General features: G+C 54.8%; 2 protein-coding genes across 7 annotated transcripts in view; one reads left to right on the top strand and one right to left on the bottom strand.

Annotated features, from left to right (window-relative positions):
- The first annotated feature begins 2,675 nt into the window (after positions 1 to 2,675).
- On the top strand, positions 2,676 to 5,189 carry LOC138728425 (osteoclast-associated immunoglobulin-like receptor). Of its 3 annotated transcripts, none has more exons than XM_069871782.1 (6): positions 2,676 to 2,760; positions 2,850 to 3,025; positions 3,105 to 3,140; positions 3,303 to 3,572; positions 3,796 to 4,080; positions 4,734 to 5,189. In XM_069871782.1, exons 2-6 carry the CDS (start codon positions 2,995 to 2,997, stop codon positions 4,841 to 4,843), a joined length of 732 nt encoding a protein of 243 aa, XP_069727883.1. In that variant the 5' UTR covers positions 2,676 to 2,760; positions 2,850 to 2,994; the 3' UTR covers positions 4,844 to 5,189. The 3 variants fall into 3 exon arrangements, with proteins under 3 accessions (XP_069727883.1, XP_069727885.1, XP_069727884.1); XM_069871784.1 differs by having other exon boundaries at positions 2,698 to 2,760; positions 2,912 to 3,025; XM_069871783.1 differs by having other exon boundaries at positions 2,703 to 2,760; positions 2,830 to 3,025.
- Positions 5,190 to 5,433: 244 nt separating this feature from the next.
- The window catches only part of L3MBTL1 (L3MBTL histone methyl-lysine binding protein 1), a 39,465-nt gene continuing 22,455 nt past the window's right edge, over positions 5,434 to 22,443 (bottom strand). For 2 of the 4 annotated variants that reach the window (XM_069871741.1, XM_069871743.1), the window contains exons 11-23: positions 22,099 to 22,234; positions 21,176 to 21,276; positions 19,991 to 20,142; positions 19,146 to 19,222; positions 18,538 to 18,623; positions 17,883 to 17,993; positions 17,487 to 17,601; positions 17,136 to 17,235; positions 14,523 to 14,720; positions 14,151 to 14,197; positions 12,656 to 12,813; positions 10,071 to 10,133; positions 5,434 to 9,438 (exon numbers count right to left, since the gene is read on the bottom strand). In XM_069871741.1, the coding sequence (XP_069727842.1) occupies positions 9,304 to 9,438; positions 10,071 to 10,133; positions 12,656 to 12,813; positions 14,151 to 14,197; positions 14,523 to 14,720; positions 17,136 to 17,235; positions 17,487 to 17,601; positions 17,883 to 17,993; positions 18,538 to 18,623; positions 19,146 to 19,222; positions 19,991 to 20,142; positions 21,176 to 21,276; positions 22,099 to 22,234 (1,479 nt within the window). In that variant the 3' untranslated portion in view covers positions 5,434 to 9,303. Of the gene's footprint in view, positions 9,439 to 10,070; positions 10,134 to 12,655; positions 12,814 to 13,122; positions 13,238 to 14,150; positions 14,198 to 14,522; positions 14,721 to 17,135; positions 17,236 to 17,486; positions 17,602 to 17,882; positions 17,994 to 18,537; positions 18,624 to 19,145; positions 19,223 to 19,990; positions 20,143 to 21,175; positions 21,277 to 22,098; positions 22,235 to 22,443 lie in introns of those variants that run through there. The other 2 variants (XM_069871742.1, XM_069871744.1) reach the window with 2 other exon arrangements.

The following is a 22,443-nucleotide window of genomic DNA, read 5'->3' as shown; positions in this document are numbered from 1 at the left end:
TGGAAAACACCTCTGAGCTCATCAAGTCCAACTGCACCTGTCCAATACTGGACCACAGCACTGAGCATCTGGTCTACCTGTCTTTTAAACACCTCCAGGGACAGTGACTCGACCACTTCCCTGGGCAGCCTCTGCCTGTGCCTCAGAACCCTTTCAGTGAAGAAATTTTTCCTGGTGTCCAGTCTTAACCTCGCCTGGTGCAGCTTGAGGCCATTTCCTCCATCCTCTTGCTGGTTACTTAGGAGCAGAGCCCAGCACCCACCTCCCCACAACCTCCTTCCAGGAGCTGCAGAGAGCAATGAGAATCATAGAATCATAGAACCACCAGGTTGGAAAAGACCCATCGGATCATTGAGTCCAACCATTCCCATCAATCACTAAACCATGTCCCTCAGCACCTCATCCACCCGTCCCTTAGACCTCTTCAGGGAAGGTGACTCAACCCCCTCCCTGGGCAGCCTCTGCCAGTGCCCAATGACCCTTTCCATGAAAAATTTTTTCCTAATGTCCAGCCTGAACCTCCCCTGGTGGAGCTTGAGGCCATTCCCTCTTGTCCTGTCCCCTATCACTTGGGAGAAGAGCCCAGCTCCCTCCTCCCCACAACCTCCTTTCAGGTAGTTGTAGAGAGCAATGAGGTCTCCCCTCAGCCTCCTCTTCTCCAGGCTAAACACCCCCAGCTCTCTCAGCCGCTCCTCATAAGGCCTGTTCTCCAGCCCCTTCCCCAGCTTGGTTGCTCTTCTCTGGACTCGCTCCAGAGCCTCAACATCCTTCTTGTGGTGAGGGGCCCAGAACTGAACACAGGATTCGAGGAGCGGTCTCCCCAGGGCCGAGTCCAGAGGGAGAAGAACCTCCCTGGACCTGCTGGTCACGCCGTTTCTGATCCAAGCCAAGATGCCATTGGCCTTCTTGGCCACCTGGGCCACTGCTGGGCACACAACCTCCTTTCAGCCACCAAACTATGCCCTGTAGCTGTGGGGAAGAGCAGAACCTGGACACAGACTATGGCTGGACCGTGTCCTTTCCCCTTCTATCACCAGGCGGGGGGCACCGTGCAGGGCTTCTGGGCATGGGGAGGGGGCATGGCATGGTGCAGAGGTCTGCCTGGATCTCAGGGAGAAAGGCCTGACCACAAAAGGAGTCATAAAATATCTGTTCTAAGGGAAGAGAATGAAAATGAGGAATATGGAATCACAGAATAATTTGGGTTGGAAGGGACCTTTATAGATCATCCACTGAATGCCCTTGCAGGAGCAGGGACACCTTCCACTGGATCTGGTTGCTCAGAGCCTCATCGTGGAATGTTTTCAGGTTTTGGGCCTCCACAACTTCTCTGGGCAACCTGGGCCAGTGCCTCCCCACCCTCAGTGTCAAAAAAATTCTTCCCAATATCCAGTCTAAATCTCCCCTCCCTTACTTCAAAACCATTCCTCCTCATCCTTGCTAAAAAGTCCCTCCTTAGCTTTCCTGGAGCCCCTTTCAGGACTGGAAGATGCTCTAAGGTCTCCTCAGAGCCTTCTCTTTTCCAGGCTGAACAACCCCAACTCTCTCAGCCTGTCCTCGTATGGGAGGTTCTCCAGCCCTTGGATCATCTCCATATTATGGACTCGTTCCAGCAGATCTGTGTCCTTCCTGTGCTGAGGACTCCGGAACTGTACACAGGGCTCTAGGTCTTGTATGGACATAGATCACAAGTAAATCTTGCTCCCTGTGGGAATATAATGGAAAATTGATGAGGAGGAACTCTGGACGTGTTCAAGTGACTTTGCATCTGGGATGTAGAAAAACGCATCCCTTGTGTTCATTGTTGTGTAGCCTTATGTGCTTGACAGTAGAACCTCTGTGTTCAGCTAACACAGACCTGTGAAACTCTGAGATTCCAGCTCCACTCTGAGAAAGATCAAAAAGCTCTGCTCTCCCCTGATAAAGAGGGGAAAAGCAGCAGTTTGCTCTCACACTTTCTAGCAAGGACGGAGCTCCGTGGTGCCTGCACACCCAGTTGCATTTCTTGTTTTCCTGAGTGCTGTTCGGAGCCGCCCTAGGTCATGAGGTAGGAGGAATAAATTTATTCCTTTCCTTTTATTGGTGTATTTGTGGTTGTTCCTGTGCTCTGCCTGCATTTGGCTTGCACGCCCCCCTTCAGATACTGGCCATGTCTCCACAGATGAGATTTGCATAACATGTTGTGGGAAAACCTATATGGGATTCATCAATCATAGAATCACAGAGTCATTAAGGTTGGAAAAGACCTCTAAGCTCATCCAGCCCAACGCCACCATGCCTGCTAAACCATATACCCAAGTGCCACAGCCACACGATGTTTGAATCCTTCCAGGGATGGGGACTCCACCACTGCCCTGAGCAGCCGGTTCCAGGGCTTCACCACTCTGTCAGTGAAGGAATATTTCTTAATATCCAATTTAAACCTCCCTTGGCCCATCTTGAGGCTGTTTCCTCTCGTCCTATCACTGCAGGAACATGGGGTGCCCTGCCTCCAGAAGGATGTAAGATATCCGTACTATCTATAGTTCTGGTTTTCTTTTGTGTTGTTAAAACTGCTGCTTTATGATGCTGCTTGTTGAAGGTTTCTCATGAAGGGTGAGGAAGAGCCTTGCGCCTTCCGCTGTCTCTTCCCCCCGCCCTGGTTGCAGAACATCATCCTATTTCGCAAGGGCCATTTCCCCATCAAGTGACCAGCGATAAGAAAGAGAAACCAGCCCCCTGATCGCTCCTCTCCAAAGGTCTGCAGGGTCCTTCGAGCAGGTAGGTCATCATGGTGCACAGCTCCGGGCAGGTGACTGGGACATTCGTGTTCCAGTTCAGCCATCCCAGCCCTGCAATTGCATCTGCAGAAACCCAAGCCGTGGGACAGAAGGTGGCTTGTGGCTAACGAGGGCATTAACGGGACCCACAGGAAGCCACCCAGCTGCTCGGTGCCTCCGGCCAACACCTCCCTCTGAAGAAGCCCTGAGAACAGAGGGAGCCAGGAGGGCCACGATGCTGCCTGTGACCCATGTACTTGCCTTCGGTGAGTGCCAGATGCTGCGTGGGCTCCCAGAGGGGGACTTGAGGCATTCAGAGACCTTACACAGCTGTTTCTCTTGCAGGTGCTTGGCTGGTGGCACAGAGCAAGGCTACATCAAGTAAGTATCATGAGGGGATAGGAGGGCAGTTTGGATCCCCACCCATCTTCCAGGGCTCTTCCGCAGCCCCACAGGGCAAAACTCACCGCTGTGTAGAGTTGGCAGGGCAGCCAGACACTGGGCACTCCCTGGCTGGCTGGCAGCATCTCTCTCCCTGTGCAGGTCCCCCCACAATCTCCATCTTCCTGCAGCCACCTGGGGTGATCCCACCAGGAGGCTCCACCACCATCTGCTGCAGTTGCCAGTGTGACAGTGGGAAGTTTGTGCTGTACAAGGACGGCAAAAAGCTCCGTACCCTGGAGCTGCGTGGCAGCAGGGCTGAGTTCTCCATCTCTAATGCCACCAAAAATGACAGAGGTAACTACAACTGTCATTACCTGGATGGAGACAAGGTGCTGGCTTACAGCGAATTCGTGGAGGTCAAGGTGGAAGGTGAGGGATGACTGTTACCCCTTGGCGTGGGGGCAGACTGGGCTGCATGTAGCCACTTGGCTTCCCTGTCCGGGTGAAGGGCAGGGTTTTTCTCTCTTCCTTGGCTTGGAGAGGTGGGGACCTTCTTCACCTCTGCTTGAGCCAGATGGTGTGGACACAGAGATCCTGTTAGTTCTTGGCATCACCTCAAAGCACCTTGTTATGCCCTGTCCCCTCCTCACAGATTTGCATCTTCACAAACCCGTCCTCTCCATCCTGCCTGGGCTTGAGGTGAATTCAGGAGCTTATGTGACTCTCCGTTGCACCATCGAGGACTCTGATGCTGCCTGTTTCCTGTACCGGGAGGGCCAGGCCAAAGACTTTCCCTTCCTCCCAAAGGGACAAGACAATTTCAATCTCTCCCATGTGCATAAAGGCAATGAGGGCCGCTACAGCTGCCAGTGTTTCACCGCGGTCAGTTCCATCAAATGGTCGGCTACAAGTGAGCCCCTGTATTTGGTGGTGAAAGGTGAGACATCCCCTCAGCCACATCCAACTCTTCTCTTCCTCTCTGGCATCTGCCGCACCCTGGGGAAACTAGAAAAGAGGATGTGGGGGAAGAAAGCAACTGTAACAAGGGTCAAGCAGAAGATTGCAGCTTCAGCTTTGAGCCTACCCAACTCCTCAGAGACCCTACAGGTGACCCATAGGCACTATGGACATAGTGGGGGGCAGGCCAGTGGCACCATCTGGCTGGCAGCGGCAGGGAGGACCATCTCCATGTCCCTGTCCTCTCCACCGGCAAGGGTGACAGGTCAGAGGCTGAGGGTTGGGGTGTCCTGGAGGCAGGGATCATAGAATCATAGAATGCCCTGGACTGGAAGAGACCCATAAGGATCATTGAGTCCAGCTCCTGTCCCTGCACAGGACAACCCCAACATTCATCCCGTGTGTCCGAAGGCATTGGCCAAACTCTTCTTGAGATGTAGGGGACAGAGCCAACAGGAACCCTTGGGGCTCCCTTAGAACTTCCTTCACCCCTCTTAAGCCCAGGAGTTCCCTTTTCCCCACGCCTCTGTTTGCCCTGAGAGCCCCGTGTTCCCATTCCATCTCCCTGTTGCTCCCACGGTCTCCCTTGGCCCGGGGTGACTCTTGGTGACCATCCCTTCCCATTCCCCGCAGATTACACCTGGATCAATGTGGTGCGCCTGGTGCTGGCGGCCGGGGTCCTGCTCCTGCTGGGGCTGATCGTGGCCGAGGACCTGCGCGCCCACCGGCTGAGGGTCCGCTAGACCGGCCGCAGAGCTGCCAGGCACCGGGAATGGCACGGGAACTCGGGATTCCACCCTGGCATGGGGGTCAATAAACTGTCCCTGCCAACCAGCTGCTGTGGGAGTCACTGCGGGATGGGATGGGATGGGATGGGATGAGGAATAGGATGGGATTGGACAGGAATAGGATGGGATTGGACAGGACAGGATGGGGTAGGATGAGACAGGACAGGAGGGGGATGGAGTCTGGCCTGGGGTGCCCAGAGGAGGGGTGATATGGGCTGGGGGATGGAGTCTAGGGGTCTGCCATGTCCTCTGTTCCCGGTGTCCCCAGGGCTCAGTAACCAGTCCCAGATGTTGCTCACATTCGTTTATTGTTTCAAACCACGGACAGCACACAGCACACCATGACCCGTATATATAGATTTACCGTGCCCCAGATATAAATTTATATATACAGGACCTTTACACCTCGCTATACTTGGGACACGACGTTCCAGAAGAGCTTCACCGGTTACAACAAGTCTTTTTGTTATGAAAACACAGAAAGGAGGTGCCAATATCAAAACCACAGGAAAAAAAGAAATTAAAAACGAGTGCAAAAATGAATGAAAGTGCAAAAAAGCTTCCGTCATCATCATCACGCTCCTTCCAAACCACCCCTTGTCCCCCCTTCCGAGGGCGAGTGAGCTGCAGGCCCCAGGAGGAGCTGGATTGGAGAAAGGGAGCCAGGCTGCAGCCAAGGGGTCCCCTCCGGAGGAGAGGGAGCGACGAGCAGCCTGGTCCCATCCCTCTCTGCTCCCTCCCCTTCTCTGACACCCCTTGTCGCGCTCACATCCCAAGATTTACCTCTGCTGGTGGCAGCTGCCCTAAGCCCTCAGCCTTCCCAGACAACTTGGAGGGTATTTGGGTTTCCTTCTTTCCTAAAAGTGCTTGTGACGGGCACGGGGATCACAGAGGGGGAGGCAGTGGTGCTCCAGGGAGGGGAAATGGCCACCCTCCACACTGACCGCTCCCACAGTCAGGGAGACCTCGCACCCTCGCCGTGCTGCCCATTTCCACGATGAACACCTTCCCGAAAGGCTCCAACTGCTCCCACGGACCCAGATGCACCTGCGGACCAGCCGCCTCAGGAGACAGCCCGTGCTTGAAGCTGGAGCACGTGGTGGGATGTCTCCGGTGGCTCCAGCCGAGCCTTGTCACCACCACTACCTGCAGCCGCAGCAGCAGGAAGGGCGGAAGCACCAGCTTGGGGCCTCCATTTAAAATAGCATTTGACTTGAAAAATCCTTCAGTGATTTAGAAATCTTGGCTGCAGCCACATCTCTCAGAAAGACCCCCAAGAGGAACCTGTGGGCCAGACTCTGCTCCGTTGTCCTCTCCAGCTTCTCAGTGGACATCCCTGTGAGAAATTCGGTCAGGCAACAGGGGAAGGATCAAAGACTTTGGTGCTTCTGCCCTGGTCACAGCTGCTTCCTGAGGGTGGAACAACCCATCGATGCTCTGTGAAGAGGGAGGGCTGCCAAAGCTGGGGGTGCAGCAAACCTTCCTTCTCCTGGTGGGACCAGGACAAGTTCTTCTCAGGGAGGACACATCGCCTGAGACACTGGGAGTGGAGGCTGCTGCTTGCCCAGCCACAGGAACCACCACACGAGAACAGCGACAAACCAAGAGCAGAAGAAACGGTGGTGTGGCACTCCCACAAACCCCCATCTGCACGCACACATACAATGCCTTGGGTCTGGTTTGGTTTAAAGGAAAAAAGAAGGTTAAAAGTTTAACAGTCAATAGCCCTTGACCACCTACAAACCCTGCAGCTCTCATCCCGATGAATCCAGAAGCAGAGTCAGCCTGGAGACTGGTGAACTGGTGCTCGAGAGCAGGTGAGCGTGTGTGACAGCCCCATCACCCTTCCAGCAGGGCAGGTTTTCCTGGCAGCTGCTCCCCATGCAGAGCTCAGACCTGGCAGAGACCTGGGCTCGAGCCGTGCAGCCAGACCCCCCAGCCAAGCGGGATCCCCTGGCAGTCCTGTCCGGTTCGCTTATGCTCTTGTAGAGGTCAGAGGAGCCCATGGAAGGCAACACCCCACGGGCACAGCCTCCTGCCAGTGCCCGGGGCCTGAGCACACACCTCTGCTGGTGCCCAGGCAAGGCACGGCCAGAGCCGATGGTGTTGGTTTTCCCCAGCTGTTTTAACCAGCCATTGCTTGGGTCATGGCTCCTCTTTCCCTTCAGCAGGGATCTTCTGGGCTCACCACCACATCTGCTCTCCAAGGCAGCCTGTAAGAGACAAGGCTCTCCATCCTTCATGCAAGTTTCAGATCAGACATCTGGGTAGCAACTCCTCTCCAGGCACCCTGGAACGCTTTGGCTCTGCCCCAGCAGGAGGAACAACAGAGGAGAAGGGAGTGGAGCACACAAGAACAGGATGCTTTCATGAGACATTTCCTTATAAGCTCAATAACCATTTCCTTTGCAAGGGTATCAAGAGCCAAAGAGGAGCCATTCCGTTCCAGACCACACCCAGAGAGGTCTCAGCGCCGTTCGCAGAGAATCACACAGCTGAAGGTCCCAGGGCCCCTCCTTTTCAACTCCAGCCCAGCAGCCCAGCAAGAGACTCCCCATCACTGGTGACCAACTCCAGGACCATTCACTGTCTATCAGGGGTGACTTGGGGAGTGACTATGGAACCCAGGGATGTGGCTGTTTCTTCCCACTCCCCGTCTCTCCACTGCAGTGTTTGGAGAGATGGAAGAAAACAAAAAAGGAAAGGAGAGGGAGAGCTGCCTAAATCAAACCCAAGCATTGACAAAACAAACACATGGAGTAGTTGCAAGTCTGATGTGAAGAGCAAGCAGCAGATGGTTCAAGAGCAGGTCAAACATGACCTCGAATAGTCAATAAGAAAGTGTCAAAATGCTACATTTCCATGGGAAGCCAAGATTGACCCAGGTGTGACGGCAGCTCCCAAGGCAGTGCTGCTCCAAGACACATTGCTGGTGCACTTGCTAAGATCCCTTCATCCCTGACTTTGGGCATTGGGGAAGGGGGAAAAATTGTTTTGCTACCGATATGTCATTCATGCGAACGGGAAAGAAAGCAGATGTGGGACGTGGATCACATCACTGTGGACTACAGAGAGCCCGGAGGCAGAAGCTGCCCTCCAGCACTGCCTGGCCACCCCCCTGCCCAGGAGAAGCAGAGATGGCAGTGGGAGCAGCTCGGGTGCTGCCGGGGGACACGGGAGGGGTCAGAACTGCTGGGCACGCTGCTGGGATCCCCTGGCCTACTCAGCCTCTCCTCCGAAACAAGGGACAGTGCTGCATGGGCATTCCCAAAGCGCCTGTGCCTTTGCCGGAAAGGTGCTGCATTACTAAAAGGACAGAAAAACCAGTTAACTGCTTTTAGCTCTGCAGGTAAGGAATCAAGGACAGCAAGATCCTGCCGTTCAGATGCTAAACCTGAGGGGCTTATGAGGGCAGAAAAGGGGGAGAAGGCAGCTTGGTGGCATGGAGTCAGCAAACTTGGGAATGCCTTCAGAAGCGAGCTGTGGATCTTCCTGGGGAGGAACAGGTACTTCTTGGCAGGTGTCTTTGCTCTAGAAATGGCCTCGCTCCTAAAGTGTGGCCTCTCCTTTGCAGAGGATGTTTGAATTGCTGCAAGGGAAGTGACCCAAGCAGCCTTTCTCCCGGAGACGTGCTGGCCAAGACAGCCTGAAGTGCAAGAGGAAACAGAGCTTGTTCTGCACCCAGCCAGCCCATGGGGCCCTCGGGCTGCTGCGGTGGAGGAATAAAGCACAGCTGCTGGTGGTGGGCACAGTGGCAGCCAGGACACGTTGCTCCCTGGAAGGGGCAAGTAGTAGGTCACTGGTTCCCAGCACAGAGAAGGGGTGAAGCAAAGCCATCACCTGGCTTTCAAAGGGGAAGCCAAAAGAATTCAGAGGAAAAGGCAAACTGAGCAGCAGCTCCTTGAGCATGTCCCTTGGGAATGATGTAAACACAAGCCCCTGCAGAGGAAACATTGAGGAAAACCCAAATCTCTCAGCTGCTGAGCAAAGCCAAGACTGGCCCTTACACGGGGTGCGGGGGCTGTCGGTCCATTCCCTTACCTGGGTGGCTTGAGCAGCAGGGTCACCCTCAGCTGCTCCCCTTCCACACCGCTCCCCGTCCCTCAACACCCCCCAAGCCGGTGCAGTCCCAGCAGGACGCAGGGTGCAGCTGCCACGCCAGGACCGGCCGGTCCCACGTCCCCCTGTCCCTGCAGCCGCCCCCGAGGCCACGACTCAGCCTGTACCCAGCACTGGAAGAGAAGGGGCAGAGCGGAGAGGATGGGAGATGGACTGGTGAGAGAGAGGAGATGCGTCAGCCGAGAGGACATGAGCAGAACATGACAAGCTGCTGTCGGCCGGGGGGAATCTCTGTCCTGACCAGACAGTTTGGCAGCACTGGTGCTGAGGGAGGGTCCCGATCGGGCCAAGAAAAGTCACTTTAAGGTGTCATCAGCGTTCTTGAACATGAGGATGGCGTTGTAGATCTTGAGCGCTGGGCCCAGCTTGACACTCATAATCTTGACGATGTCAGCCTGCGTCAGCAAGAGGAACGCTTCGCCATCGATCATCTGGAGGGGAGAGCACGGACAAAGGCACTAACGGAAAACCCAGCTGGTGACTTCCTAAGGACAGCCAGCACAGGCACAGCCTAGGGACATGCACAGGCACGCTGGCCCTCAGCCCGCTGCCACAGATAAGCCCAAGGAGCAGCGCAGGGGCCACCCGCAGCACCGCCACACTGCCAGGTAAGCCAGAGCTGGGAGCTGGTGTGCCCAGGAACAGTGTGGAGAGGGAGAAAGGCCCTGCCAGGGGCTGCCCTAGAAGTTCACACTGCAACTTCACCACCACACAGCAACGGCACCCAACTGCTGGGCCAGTGAGAGGGTGCAGGTGGGGAAGAATGAGTGGGTGAAGAGTAGGCAGTTTCCCTCAGGAGGTGATGGTGCAACTGAGTTTCCAGCACCACCATCCCAGTCTTCTCAGAGGGGCTCTCCCTCTGCCCCGCTGGGAGAACAGGGCAGCACAGCTCCTCAGGGGTCAGCATCCCCCCTGCACACCCCAATGCAGGGAGGCTGCGGGCGGGATCACAACAGGGTGCTGGACGTGCTCTTGGCATCCAGCAGCAATCGGCTGCAGGAAGGCCACTGCGCAGTTCATCCCTGTCCTTGGCCACCTGCACTCACACCCCAGCCCTTCTCACCTCATCCTTGAAGAGCTTGGCTTGGTCCTCGCAACCCGTCAGAGTCTGAACAAAGCTAAAGACCTTGGAATAAACAGAGAAAAACGTCAATACAGAAGCAACGTTCCTTGTGGGAGATGCCCCAGGAGCCCCATCCTCACTTCCACAGAGACATTTTGCACTCCATAAAGTAACATGTGGCTGTCAGGGCAAAGGCTGCAGTTGCCTCCCATGCCTAGAGATAACCCTGAGAATCACAGAATCATTAAGGTTGGAAAAGACCTCTCAGCTCATCCAGTCCAACTGTCAGCCCAGTCTCACCATGACTGCTAAACCCTGTCCCCCAAGTGCCGTGGCCACATGGTTTTTGAACCCCTCCAGGTATGGTGACTCCACCACTGCCCTGGGCAGCCAGTTACAGTGCTTCACCACTCTCTCAGTAAAGAATTTTTTTCCCAGTATCCAATCTAAATCTCCCCGGGCAGAACTTGAGGCCATTTCCTCATCCTATCCCTTGTTCCTTGGGAGAAGAGACCAGCACCCACCTCCTCCATGTCTTTCCTGGAGCGAGGGGCCAAAAACTGAACACAGGATTCAAGATGTGGCTTCACCAGTGCCCTTCCTTGCATGACCCCTTCCCTGCTCCTGCTGGCCACCCCACAGCTGATCCAAGCCAGGAGGCTGTTGGCCTTGGCTACCTGGGCCACCGCTGGCTCCTGTTCAGCTGTAGTTGACCAGCTACCCCAGGGCCTTTGCTGCCGGGAAGCTTTCCAGCCACTCTTCCCCAAGCCTGGAGCACTGCATGGGGTTGTTTTGGCCCAGGTGCAGAACCCAGCACTGAGCCTTGTTGAACCTCATATGACTGACCTGGGCCCATCGATCCAGCCCGTCCAGATCCCTCTGTAGACCCTTCCTACCCTCGAGCAGATCAACACTCCTGCTCAGTTTGGTGTCATCTGCAAAGGATGTGCAAATGTCACCACACTTGGACATGCACAGTGTCACATCTATAAGTGCAACAACCCGTGGACGAGGGACAGGTGCTGGCCTGCTCCATCCCCAAAGCACCAATTTCAACTGGGGTTGTTTAGCCTGGAGAAGAGGAGGCTGAGGGGAGACCTCATTGCTCTCTACAACTACCTAAAAGGAAGTTGTGGAGAGGAGGGAGCTGGGCTCTTCTCCCAAGTGAAGGGGGACAGGACGAGAGGGAATGGCCTCAAGCTCCACCAGGGGAGGTTCAGGCTGGACATTAGGAAAAAATATTTCATGGAAAGGGTCATTGGTCCCTGGCAGAGGCTGCCCAGGGAGGGGGTTGGGTCACCTTCCCTGGAGGTGTTTAAGGGACGGGTGGACGAGGCGCTGAGGGACATGGTTTAGTGTTTGATAGGAATGGTTGGACTTGATGATCCAGTGGGTCTCTCCCAGCCTGGTGGTTCTGTGATTCTATGATTCCATCTCCAGCACAGCGAGATTGTTCCCATGGAGGGGTGGGGGCACTGGCTGACTGCTGGGGCTGGGGCCATCACGGGTGTCCAAGAAAGCGAATGAAGGTGATGATGAAGAATCTCAGGTAAGGTTTTCTTTACAGGGAAGTGATATCTTTAGAGTCTATGGTTTAATTTTTTAACTTGACAAATTAAAAAACTGATTTCTTTGGAAAACTGTAAAAATGCTAAATAAGGAGACTGCTGCTTTGTCTTCAGCTGCCTGCTCTGAGAAGGCAGGGTGGGGCAATCCCAAGCACAAACTCAGGCTGGGCAGAGAATTGATTTGAGGCAACTCTGAGGAGAAGGACTTGGAGTGCTGGGGAATGAGAAGCTCCATATGAGCCGGCAATGTGTGCTTGCAGCTCAGAAACCAACCGTGTCCTGGGCTGCATCCAAAGTAGTAGGACCAGCAGGGAGGGAAGCACAGGAAGGACATGGAGCTGTTAGAGCGAGTCCAGAGGAGGCCATGGAGATGATCTGAGGGCTGGAGCACCTCTCATGAGGACAGGCTGCAAGAGTTGGGGTTGTTCAGCCTGGAGAAGAGAAGACTCTGGGGGGACCTTAGAGCAGCTTCCAGTCCTGAAAGGGGCTCCAGAAAAGCTATGGAGGGGCTCTGGATCAGAGAGTGCAGGGATAGGACAAGGGGGAACGTTTTTCAGCTGCAGGAGGGGAGATTGAGTTGAGATCTTAGGAAGAAATGTTTTCCTGTGAGGGTGGGGAGGCCCTGGCCCAGGTTGCCCAGAGCAGTGGTGGCTGCCCCATCCCTGGAGGTGTTCCAGGCCAGGTTGGATGGGGCTTGGAGCAACCGGATCCAGTGGGAGGTGTCCCTGCCTGTGGCAGGTGAGTTGGAACTGGATGGGCTTTGATGTCCCTTCCAGCCCAAACCATTCTGTCATTCTACAATTCAAGCCAAGCAAGAACTTGGTAGTTCTGCATGTGCTTCCCAGAAGTTGCCACCAGGGCTCAGAGTGCAGCTGTGCACACAGTCGCCCACAAGCACGTCCTTCTCACCAGCCCAGGGAAGCAGCTGCTGAAGGACTCCTGTGCCAGGTGTGTGCACCATGGTGCTGCCATGCCAGCGAGCTAGGAGGCAGCACACAGTCTTCAAAACCACCTTACCTCATCAATGGTCCACTTGGCCACTGTAGTTGCTGTGATGCCGGCCACTCCCGGCAAGAGTTTGCAGTGCTGCTCCCAGCAGAGTGACAGGGAGCGGTCAGGGTGGGCCGACAGGGCAGACATGAAGAGCGACTGGTGCATATTGTCTGAAGAAATAGCTGTCAAGAAGAACACAAGGTGTGATACAAGGGCGAAGGACAAGAGCATCCCATCCCATCCCATCCTACAAGCCTTGGGGAAGGCCTTGTTCAGGGGAGGGCCCAGGGCTGGCAGCAGATGGTCTCATGGGTTCAGGTATCAAGCACTAGTGGTTCTCCCTTGAATCAACAGGATATCAGTGCATCCAGTTTGGTGGGATTGACGATGGCAGGGGAAGAAGTTTAGAGGCAACCTCAGCTTTTCCTTGTTCTCACAGCTTTCAGTCCTTCATTTTCCATACTGATCTAGATTTCAATGCCAAACTTTACCTGCCATCCCAAATAATTCAGTTCATATCATGTTTTTAACAAAGCTTTTCCCTTGATCTCTGCTCCAAGGAGTCAAGGATGGCTCCCAAGAAATCCTCTTCATTCACCCCCAGCGCTGGGATGGGCAGCAGGACAGCGCATGATAAAATGGAAGAAATGTCAGTCATCACAACTAAATGCCAAGCAAACCATTCAGCACCAGCTTCTGTGCTGTAGCAATAATTTGGGGGATGGCAGCCACAGGGTGAAGGCACAGTGTCCCTGTCTGACAAGTGGCATGGAAAATGCACTGCCATGAAGAGGGGAACCCAGTTCCCTGCCCTAAAGCAGTCACAGATTCACAGATATAGAATCATAAAGTGTTTTGGGTTAGAATGGACCTTAAAGATCATCTACTTCCACCCACACCCTGCCATAGGCAGGGACACCTCCCACTGGATCCAGTTGCTCCAAGCCCCATCCAGCCTGGCCTGGAACCCCTCCAGGGATGGGGCAGCCCCCACTGCTCTGGACAACCTGGGCCAGGGCCTCCCCACCGTCACTGTGACAAATTTCTCCCTTATGTCTAATCTAAATCTTCCCTCTTCCAATTCTAAGCCACCGCACCCTCATCCTTTCATTCCAGGCCCTTGTAAAAAGAGCCTCCCCAGCTTTCCTGGAGCCCCTTTCAGTACTGGAAGCTGCTCTAAGATCTCCCTGCAGCCTTCTTTTCTCCAGGCTGAGCAATCCCAACTCTCTCAACCTGTCCTCATAGCAGAAGTGCTCCAGCCCTTGGGTCATCTTTGTGGCCTCCTCTGGACCCATTTCAACACTTTCATATCCTTCTTACATTGGGGACTCCAGAACTGGACACAATACATGAACCAAGAGACACAAGGAGGGACCCAACAGAGCTGTGGTAAGAGGCAGGGAAGTTCCTTGTCAGATGGTTGACCATGAGCTCCCTACAGGGCTGCCTCCAACAGCCACCACCCCAGCTCCTCCAGCCCCGCCCCTGTGAAGACACAGTGGCAGAGGACAGCACTTACTCTGGAAGTCTTCCTGCTGGATCTTCCGGTACTTTGGAGGTCGCCCTCTAAAGAGACAGAAAGACTGATTTCCAACCAGGTTGGGTCTGGTCCGAGGGCCCTCCTCCACACCACAGGGAGCAATGCCTCAGCAGTGGGAGGAAGGATCACCTCTTGGACCTTGACCCAAAGGGTTGACAGCTAAGGATACAAAATGTGGGAAATAAAACCAAGAGAGGTGCCCAACGGAGCTGGCAGGACTCCACCAGCTGCCAGCAACCATGTTCCCCTGTGGTCCAGGGGCCTTTCCAGCTTGGCCATCCCTCCCCAGGGTGGCAATTGTGGCATGGGGGCCCCGCACTGCAGCACGGGGCTCAGCAGACTTCTCCCTACCTCCCATGGTGCCGAGATTTCTTTCGCTGAGGGAAGCCAATGAGGTTCCTCTTGCGAGTTGAGGCCTCGGTGTCAGACAAGTCTGCCTTAAGCCTGCCCTGGTTCTTCTCTGCCAGCGGGCACCCTGAGAGGCAGTAATGGGCTGTGAATCTCCCAGTGACGTGTCCTGAGCCGTCGCAACCCGGTGTTGGGCACTTCCTAGGGAACAGAGGGGAAGCAAGTGTTGGACCCGGCTAAGAGCAGCAGAGGGGATGAGCCAGCAGGGCCACCCCTCCGCCCCTGAGCACGGAAGCCGTAGCCCTGGCTGCAGAAAGCAGAGTAAAGATGTGCTGAACAAACAAACAAAAGGAGGTTGTGGTGAGGTTGGTGCTGGGCTCTGCTCCCAAGGAATAAGGGATAGGATGAAAGAAAAGAGCCTCAAGTTAATCCAGGGGAGGTTTAGTTTGGATATTAGGAAACGTTTCTTCACTGACAGAGTGGTGAAGCACTGAAACCAGCTGCCCAGGGCAGTAGTGGAATCTCCATCACTGGAGCGGTTCAAAACCGTGTGGTCATGGCACCCGGGGACAGGGTTTAGTAGACATGGTGAGGTTGGGGTGATGGTTAGACTGGATGAGCTTAGAGGTCTTTTCCAACATTATAGATTCCATGATTCTATGACATTCCAGGGGTGAAGCTGCTGGGTGCACAGGCAGGGCACATCCAGTCCCTCCAGGTACAACCACCCACCCCACCTCCTCCACTGCTGTCACAGCAACCCTGTGCCAGTCACCACAGTGCTGACCAAGCAGGTCACTGGGGTTCACAGAGTCTCCATCTTCCCTGCCTTGCCCCCACAGGCATCCAGACTAGTCTGAGTGAGAAGGATGGAACTGTCACGAGTGGGACCAGTACAGAAACCCCCTGGGAGTCAGATCTGCCCTCTCCATCCTCGTGGATTCTCCACCATACTGGCTCCTCTTGATATCAGTCTGCCATGCTGCGGTTGGCACTACACTGTGCCCTGTTTCCCCTGGAAAAGGTCACACAAGGGACTGACTGAGCCATGGGAGACACACAGCTCCTTATCAGGACTTCCCAGCTCACAACCTCACAGTGAAAGGCAACCCTGAGGGGCAGTAGGAACATCATCCTTGAAGCTGGTATTGGCAAACAGTATCTCAGGGGCACTGTCTGCTAGGTATCATAGAATCATAGAATCACCAGGTTGGGAAAGACCCACTGGATCATCAGGTCCAACCATTCCCACCAATCACTAAACCATGTCCCTCAGCACCTCGTCCACCCATCCTTTGAACACCTTCAGGGAAGGTGAGTCAACCCCCTCCCTGGGCAGCCTCTGACAGTGCCCAATGACTCTTTCCGTGAAAAATTTTTTCCTAATGTCCAGCCTGAACGTCCCCTGGTGGAGCTTGAGGCCATTCCCTCTCATCCTGTCCCCTGTCACTTGGGAGAAGAGGCCAGCACCCTCCTCTCTACAACCTCCTTTCAGGTAGTTGTAGAGAGCAATGAGGTCTCCCCTCAGCCTCCTCTTCTCCAGGCTAAACACCCCCAGCTCTCTCAGCCGTTCCTCATAAGGCCTGTTCTCCAGCCCCTTCACCAGCTTCGTTGCTCTTCTCTGGACTCGCTCCAGAGCCTCAACATCCTTCTTGTGGTGAGGGGTCCAGACCTGAACACAGGATTCGAGGAGCGGTCTCACCAGTGCTGAGTACAGAGGGAGAAGAACCTCCCTGGACCTGCTGGTCACGCCGTTTCTGATCCAAGCCAAGATGCCATTGGCCTTCTTGGCCACCTGGGCCACTGCTGGCTCATGTTCAGTCGCTGTCAACCAACACCTTCAGGTCCCTCTCCTCCAGGCAGTTTCCAGCCAGACTTCTCCTAGTCTGTAGCTGCTCAGGGTTGTTGTGCCCCAAGTGCAGGACTCGGCATTTGGCCTTGTTAAACCTCATGCCATTGGTCTCAGCCCAGCGGTCCAGCCTGTTCAGATCCCTTTGCAGAATCTCCCTGCCCTCCAGCAGATCCACACTTCCACCCAGCTTAGTGTCGTCCGCAAACTTCCTAAGGGTGCACTCGATGCCTTCATCCAGGTCATTGATAAAGACATTGAACAGGGCTGGACCCAGCACTAAGCCCTGGGGACACCACTTGGAACTGGCCTGCAGCTGGAGTTAACTCCATTTCCCACCACTCTGGGCCCTCCAGCCAACCAGTTTTCCACCCAGGAGAGGGTGCGCCTGGCCAGGCCAGAGGTGACAGTTTCCTAAGCAGAATGCTGTGAGAAACTGTGTCAAAGGCTTTACTGAAGTCCAGGAAGATACATCCACAGCCTCTCCCTCATCTAGTGGCCCATATGTTAGCATAGGTATATGGGCACGTAGGGCAGCCCCAGGGGCTCTAGGTGGCGCAGGACAGGTACAGGGTAAGAGCTGGCAGGAGCTCCTCTTGCTGCGGGCACCAGGCTGTGTTGGGACCTGGCTTGAGGAGAGTGAGGGGGCAGAGCCGAGTGTGGGGTGGGTGCAGGGAAGGGTTGAGTGCTGGTGGTGGGTGCAAGGGAAGGGCCAGCGCAGGCCAGGAGGGAAGCTGTGCCCCTCTGCACTGCGCTGGGGAGCTCACCTGTGGTGAAAGCTGTACTTGGAGCTTTTGGTGTGCGGGATGCTCTTGCAGCCCAGGGTTGGGCAGCCCCCATGGGCAGAGGAGGTTGGTTCCTTTGGCCCTAGACCAGAAGGAGAAACAGGAGACAGATCGTCACGGCTGCAGCCCCAGGCGGAACCAGGTCTCTGGGTTCCCTGCTTGTGCCCACCAGGGAAGACTTTTCCACTTAGCTCTACGGAAAAGCCCTTCCTCCCTGCCCACCTCCAGGAAGCACCTGCCCTCCTGATTCTGAGCATGGGCAGTGGTGGGGACAGTGGGGATCTGGGATGCTTTGGCCCTGGGATGTGGGCCTGACCCAGGCGCAAGACTTACTGAGAGGAGGCTGCAGCGGGTGTCCGGTTTTTGAGCACCAGCCTATGGGGTGGATGTCCGGATGATCTGCATCAATCCAGAAGTCATAGACGTGGCTCCAGCCATCGAAATGGATCTGGGGAGACAAGTAGAGAAGTCACCTTTAAACCTCAGGGCACCTCCCTGAGGAGCTCTGGAGCCCTCTAAGCTGCCAGAAAGCAGTAGGGTAGAGCTGAACTGCAGCACAAAGCTCTGCTCCACTCCTGGGACCTGGCACTGGGATCTGCCATCCTCCACACAGTGTGCTTCCACAGATCTCCACACATTTTGCAAATGGGAGTGAGCTGGAAAGGGCAGGAGCAAGGCTGCACAGTGCCTCAGCACAGCACAGGCTCAGCACCGAGTCTCAGCACCCACCTTTATCCTGTAATCTTCCACGTCCTCCACACTGGCCACTCGGATGAAGGAAGGAGTCCTTCTGTCCACTGCTTCCAGCTTCATGTTGACCAGGAAGCCGTGGGGTGGGCGCTGGGGCCAGAAAAAAACCCAGGTGAGTGCAGAGCAGGGCTGAGCTTCAGACTCCCACACCCCTCAACAGCTTCCCCAGCACCATGTGCTCCTCAAGCCCAGCTTCCAGCTCTGGCCTGTCCGAGTAAAACCATCCCAGTAAACAGCGGTGACAGGAGAGAGTGGGGATGGGCCTCCTGGATATGAGCTGTGTTTTAACAAGCTGGGAAAGCTTGTTAAGAGACATTTTGGGGATCTACACTGCAGCTGCACTGGGCTGGACAAAGCTGCTGCTGCAGATGGAGACAACAACTATCCAGCAAGCCTAAATGATTTCCCAGCTCCTGCCTAGCTGAGCAGATGGGTCAAACTTCCCATTTTTCCCAGTTCTGAATTCTTTGCCCAGGGAAGCCCTGACTTCTGAACCTTGCATGTAGATGCAAACCCCAGGCTTGTGGCAGGAGCATCCTGAACTTCATTTGACTTCTCATAAAGGCAAAGGGCTGATAATGGAGAACCCCAAAATTCCTGCCCAGGACAGAGCAGCAGATGCTGTGGCACTCACCACTTTAAAGGCCCAAGCCGGGACAGCGGATGCTCCAGTTTCCTTTAAGTAGTTTTCCCAGGTGAAGTTGTCGGGGTCAGGATAATCTAGAAGGGAGAAGATGCAGAAGGTGAGATATGGCTGCAAGAAGATGTACCTCAGAATGTCATGGAATCTTGAAAGTTGGAAAAGACCTCTAAGCTCATCCAATCCAACTGTCAGCCCAACCCCACCGTGCCTGCTAAGCCATGTCCCCAAGTGCCATGGCCACACGGGTTTTGAACTCCTCCTGCCTTGTCCTGCCTTGAAGGACCCACAGAAATCTGAGAGACATCAAGAAGTCCTGCTACAAGGAAGCAGAAACATCTAGGCTGGCACAGACAGCTTGGATCCTCCTTGTGTCTCCACTCAGCCCAACACAACCACCATGCTGCACCTATACAAGGGTGCAGGAGCCTTGGCAGAAGCGTGCCACCTCATTGGCCATGGCCTCACTGAAGGAAATTTCCTGGCCCTTCAGAGAAGCACAGGTCATGAGGTTTGGACCCCCAAGCTCCATGAGCCACACTGGGAAGCCTGTTCCGAAGGGATGCACCAGTGTGGGCCGCACTCCTGGGCCGCTGACTCACCTTGGGGAGGTGTGAGGGGTTTGCCATGCTCCTGACACCAGCCAACTGGGTGGATGTACGGGCTGCTGGGGTCGCACCTAGAAAACACACCCAAACTCTTACACAGGGCTGAGATACCCGGCTCATCATCGCCAGACACATGACAGCTGAGGTCTTCTACCCTTGTAACCCAGGAAAAGCAAAGCAAGGGCTGGAGCAGGGAGATTCCAGCTCCGAGGGGCAGGACACAAATATGACTCAGGTGAAAGCCCTGCCACAGAGCTGCCCAGGGAACAGCAACTCTTCTGCAACCAGGGAGAAGAAGCTCAGAGCAGTGAGACCTGGGCAAGTGAGGGGGCTCATGTCCTGGTCACAGCTTCCAGCAGGTCACAGCAGACTCAGGTGCTGCTGCCCTGCAGGTCTGCCCTTCACTGGGACAGAGCCAGCAGTTGCCCAACACCAGAGGGAGGAACAGCCAGGGACAGAAACTGCTGCAGCCTAACAGGTTTTCGGGGCAAGGAGTGAGAGAAGGTCCAAGAGCTCCAGCTATAGAGGAAGCAAGAGTTGCTGTTAGGACCCTGGTTGTGCCAACTGGCCATTTTAATTGGCCTTAACCAGCCTCAGCTGGGACACCTCCCTGCTCTGGCCACAATCCCCTGTCTATAGACCCAGGGGCTCCTTTGGGGATCAGGCCATCACTCTCTGCGCTGCAGTTGACCCTGCCTCATGACACTGCCTCACTGGACCACCAGTGGCCTGTCTTCAGCAGCGTGCTGGGATTGTCCCACTCTTTCTCAAGCATCCCATCACTCTTGCTCAAGCAGTGGCAGGGTGTCCCCCCAGCACAGGAGCTCCTCCACACTTACCAGTAGTCATAAGTATCATCCCAGTTGTCAAAGTGCACCAAAAACCGATTGTCCACCACATCAGTCACTGTGGCAACACAGATCAGGGAAGGGTTCATGCGGTCCACAGCTTCAAGCTTCATGCCCACCTCGAAGCCTGGGGAAGCCTCATGCTGGGAGGAGAGAGGGGCAGGTTTTCATCAGAGCGGCAGTCCCAGGGCCCTTCTCACCATTTCCCTTCCCTGCCCAAATCCTTGTAAAACCAGATCCTCCCTGGAGGCCCTGGAGGCCAGGACCACCTAGGATCCCAGAACGGCACTGCCCTGCTGTGCATGCCAGAAACGAGGCAGAGAGTAACTCGCTCAGCCTGGCCACACAAAGAAAGAGGAAAACAAATCTTCAGGCCCTCAGGATCTTCTAGAACCAGTAATCTCCAAGAGAAAAACTGCTGCCAGCTCGCACTGATTCAGATTTTGTCATTAAAAAAAACCACCTTGTTTGCTGTCAAGGTCCTCCAGTATTTGCAGCAACCACTGCCCAAGGCTTGGCAGGATGAGCTGGGATGCCTTCACCCTACCTTGACTTTATTTCTTGGATCCAAAATCTGTGCAAAATACTGTGTCACACACACATCAGTGGGATTGCTGCAGCAGTGAACAGGAGGGGATTAGACACAATAAATAACTTGGAGAGGCTGATTTCCTCTGCAGGTTGAGTTTCCTCTGCAGCTGACAAAGAAACCCTCGGCATTCCCACTCTGCTATATTGCTACTTCCCTTATCACATGAAAAATACAGGCAAAGACAAAACCAAGGAAGACACAAAGCAGAGACAAAAGAATTATACTTATGAAGCATAAACTACAGGGGTTTGGCAAAATAATTGTTAATAGCAGCGGTTACTTCTCCTCCCCAGTACTTTTACAACAGATTTAACCATCCATGAGACCTGGATGAAACAGTGAATCAGAACAACCCTAATTTTGAGGCCACCAAACCACTGCCCAACCTACAGAACCTCAGCATCAAAGTCGGCCCCATCTCATGAAGCAACGCCAGCAGCACACACTCCCAGCCCTCCGAGCTGAAGACTGGAGAAGTGTGGGGTGGACAGAGAATAACCCCATGGTGGTGGAGCTGTTCTGCTCACACCTGAAGTCACACCTGAACCTACAGGATCTGTCAGGATGGAGAAGCTGCTACTCACAGCGTTTCGGACCATGAAGAGGTACTTAGGAGCTGCCTGAGCCTTTGTTATCTTCAGGTAGTTCGTCCAACTGAATTCTTCTTCCTTGTAACCTACAACCCCTCAGGAAGAGAAATGAGAACAGTGAGTTCACAGAGAGCAGCCGGGAGGTCATGAGGCTGAGCCTGGCCATCCCAAACAGCCCTCACCCTGCCAAGCATGTCCTGCTGTGTGTGGACGGGGTCTACAGTGGCCCTGGGAAACACAAAGCCAATGGCTTAGCGCCAGTGGCTGATTTTGAAGAGGTGTGAGGACTGGAGCACCTCCTGTACAAGGAAAGGCTGAGAGTTGGGGTTGTTCAGCCTGGAGAAGAGAAGGATCTGGGGAGAACTTAGAGCAGCTTCCAGTACTGAAAGGGGCTCCAGAAAAGCTCCTGGATCAGGAAGTGCAGGGATAGGACAAGGGGAATGGTTTGAAGCTGAAATAAGTGAGTTTGAGATTGACATGAGATCTTGGGAAGAAATGTTTTCCTGTGAGGGTGGGGAGGCCCTGGCCCAGGTTGCCCAGAGCAGTGGTGGCTGCCCCATCCCTGGAGGTGTTCCAGGCCAGGTTGGATGGGGCTTGGAGTAATCAAATCCAGTGAGAGGTGTCCCTGCCCATGGCAGAGGGTGGAACTGGATGGGCTCTGAGGTCCCTTCCAACTCAAACCATTCCATGATTCTATGACTCCTGGCACTGGGACATCCAGGGTGACAGGGCTTCTCCTCAGAACAGGAGCAAGCAGAGCTCTTCAGTGTGATTGGTGGCTGAAAGGTTGTCCTGTGGAACCCCCCAGCACAGCCCCATGGAGCCATCATGTCCCCATCTCCAGCTCTGTGTTTGGGGACCCACTACTTGCCCTCCTCTTGCCAGGACCCACCAATGGAGACATGTTAACCCCTTACCTTTTGGGGGCTGGAGTTTGTGCCCTGTCTCCTCAAACCAGCCGGCGGGGTGGATGTCAGGGGAGTCAGCATTCAGCCAGAAATCATGGCACTCAGAATAGCCATCAAAGTGGAGGCGCATCCGGTAACCACACACCTACCCGCAGGGAAAGGGAAGGACCATGGAAACCTGTTCCTAGACAGGATTGCATCGCACGCGCCTCCCCTCCCACACCAATCTCAGCACAGCCCTTAGGGACACCAAGAATCAAACACAGGTCAGTGCCCAAATCGGGAGGCATGTGTCAGTCCCAAGAGGTGTCCAGCACGGAACAAGATAAGTGCAAGGCCACCACAAGCCACCTA

The sequence above is a fragment of the Phaenicophaeus curvirostris genome, chromosome 18, assembly GCF_032191515.1.
Source record: "Phaenicophaeus curvirostris isolate KB17595 chromosome 18, BPBGC_Pcur_1.0, whole genome shotgun sequence".
Taxonomy (NCBI): domain Eukaryota; kingdom Metazoa; phylum Chordata; class Aves; order Cuculiformes; family Cuculidae; genus Phaenicophaeus; species Phaenicophaeus curvirostris.
This window is presented reverse-complemented; position numbering and strand designations above follow the sequence as displayed.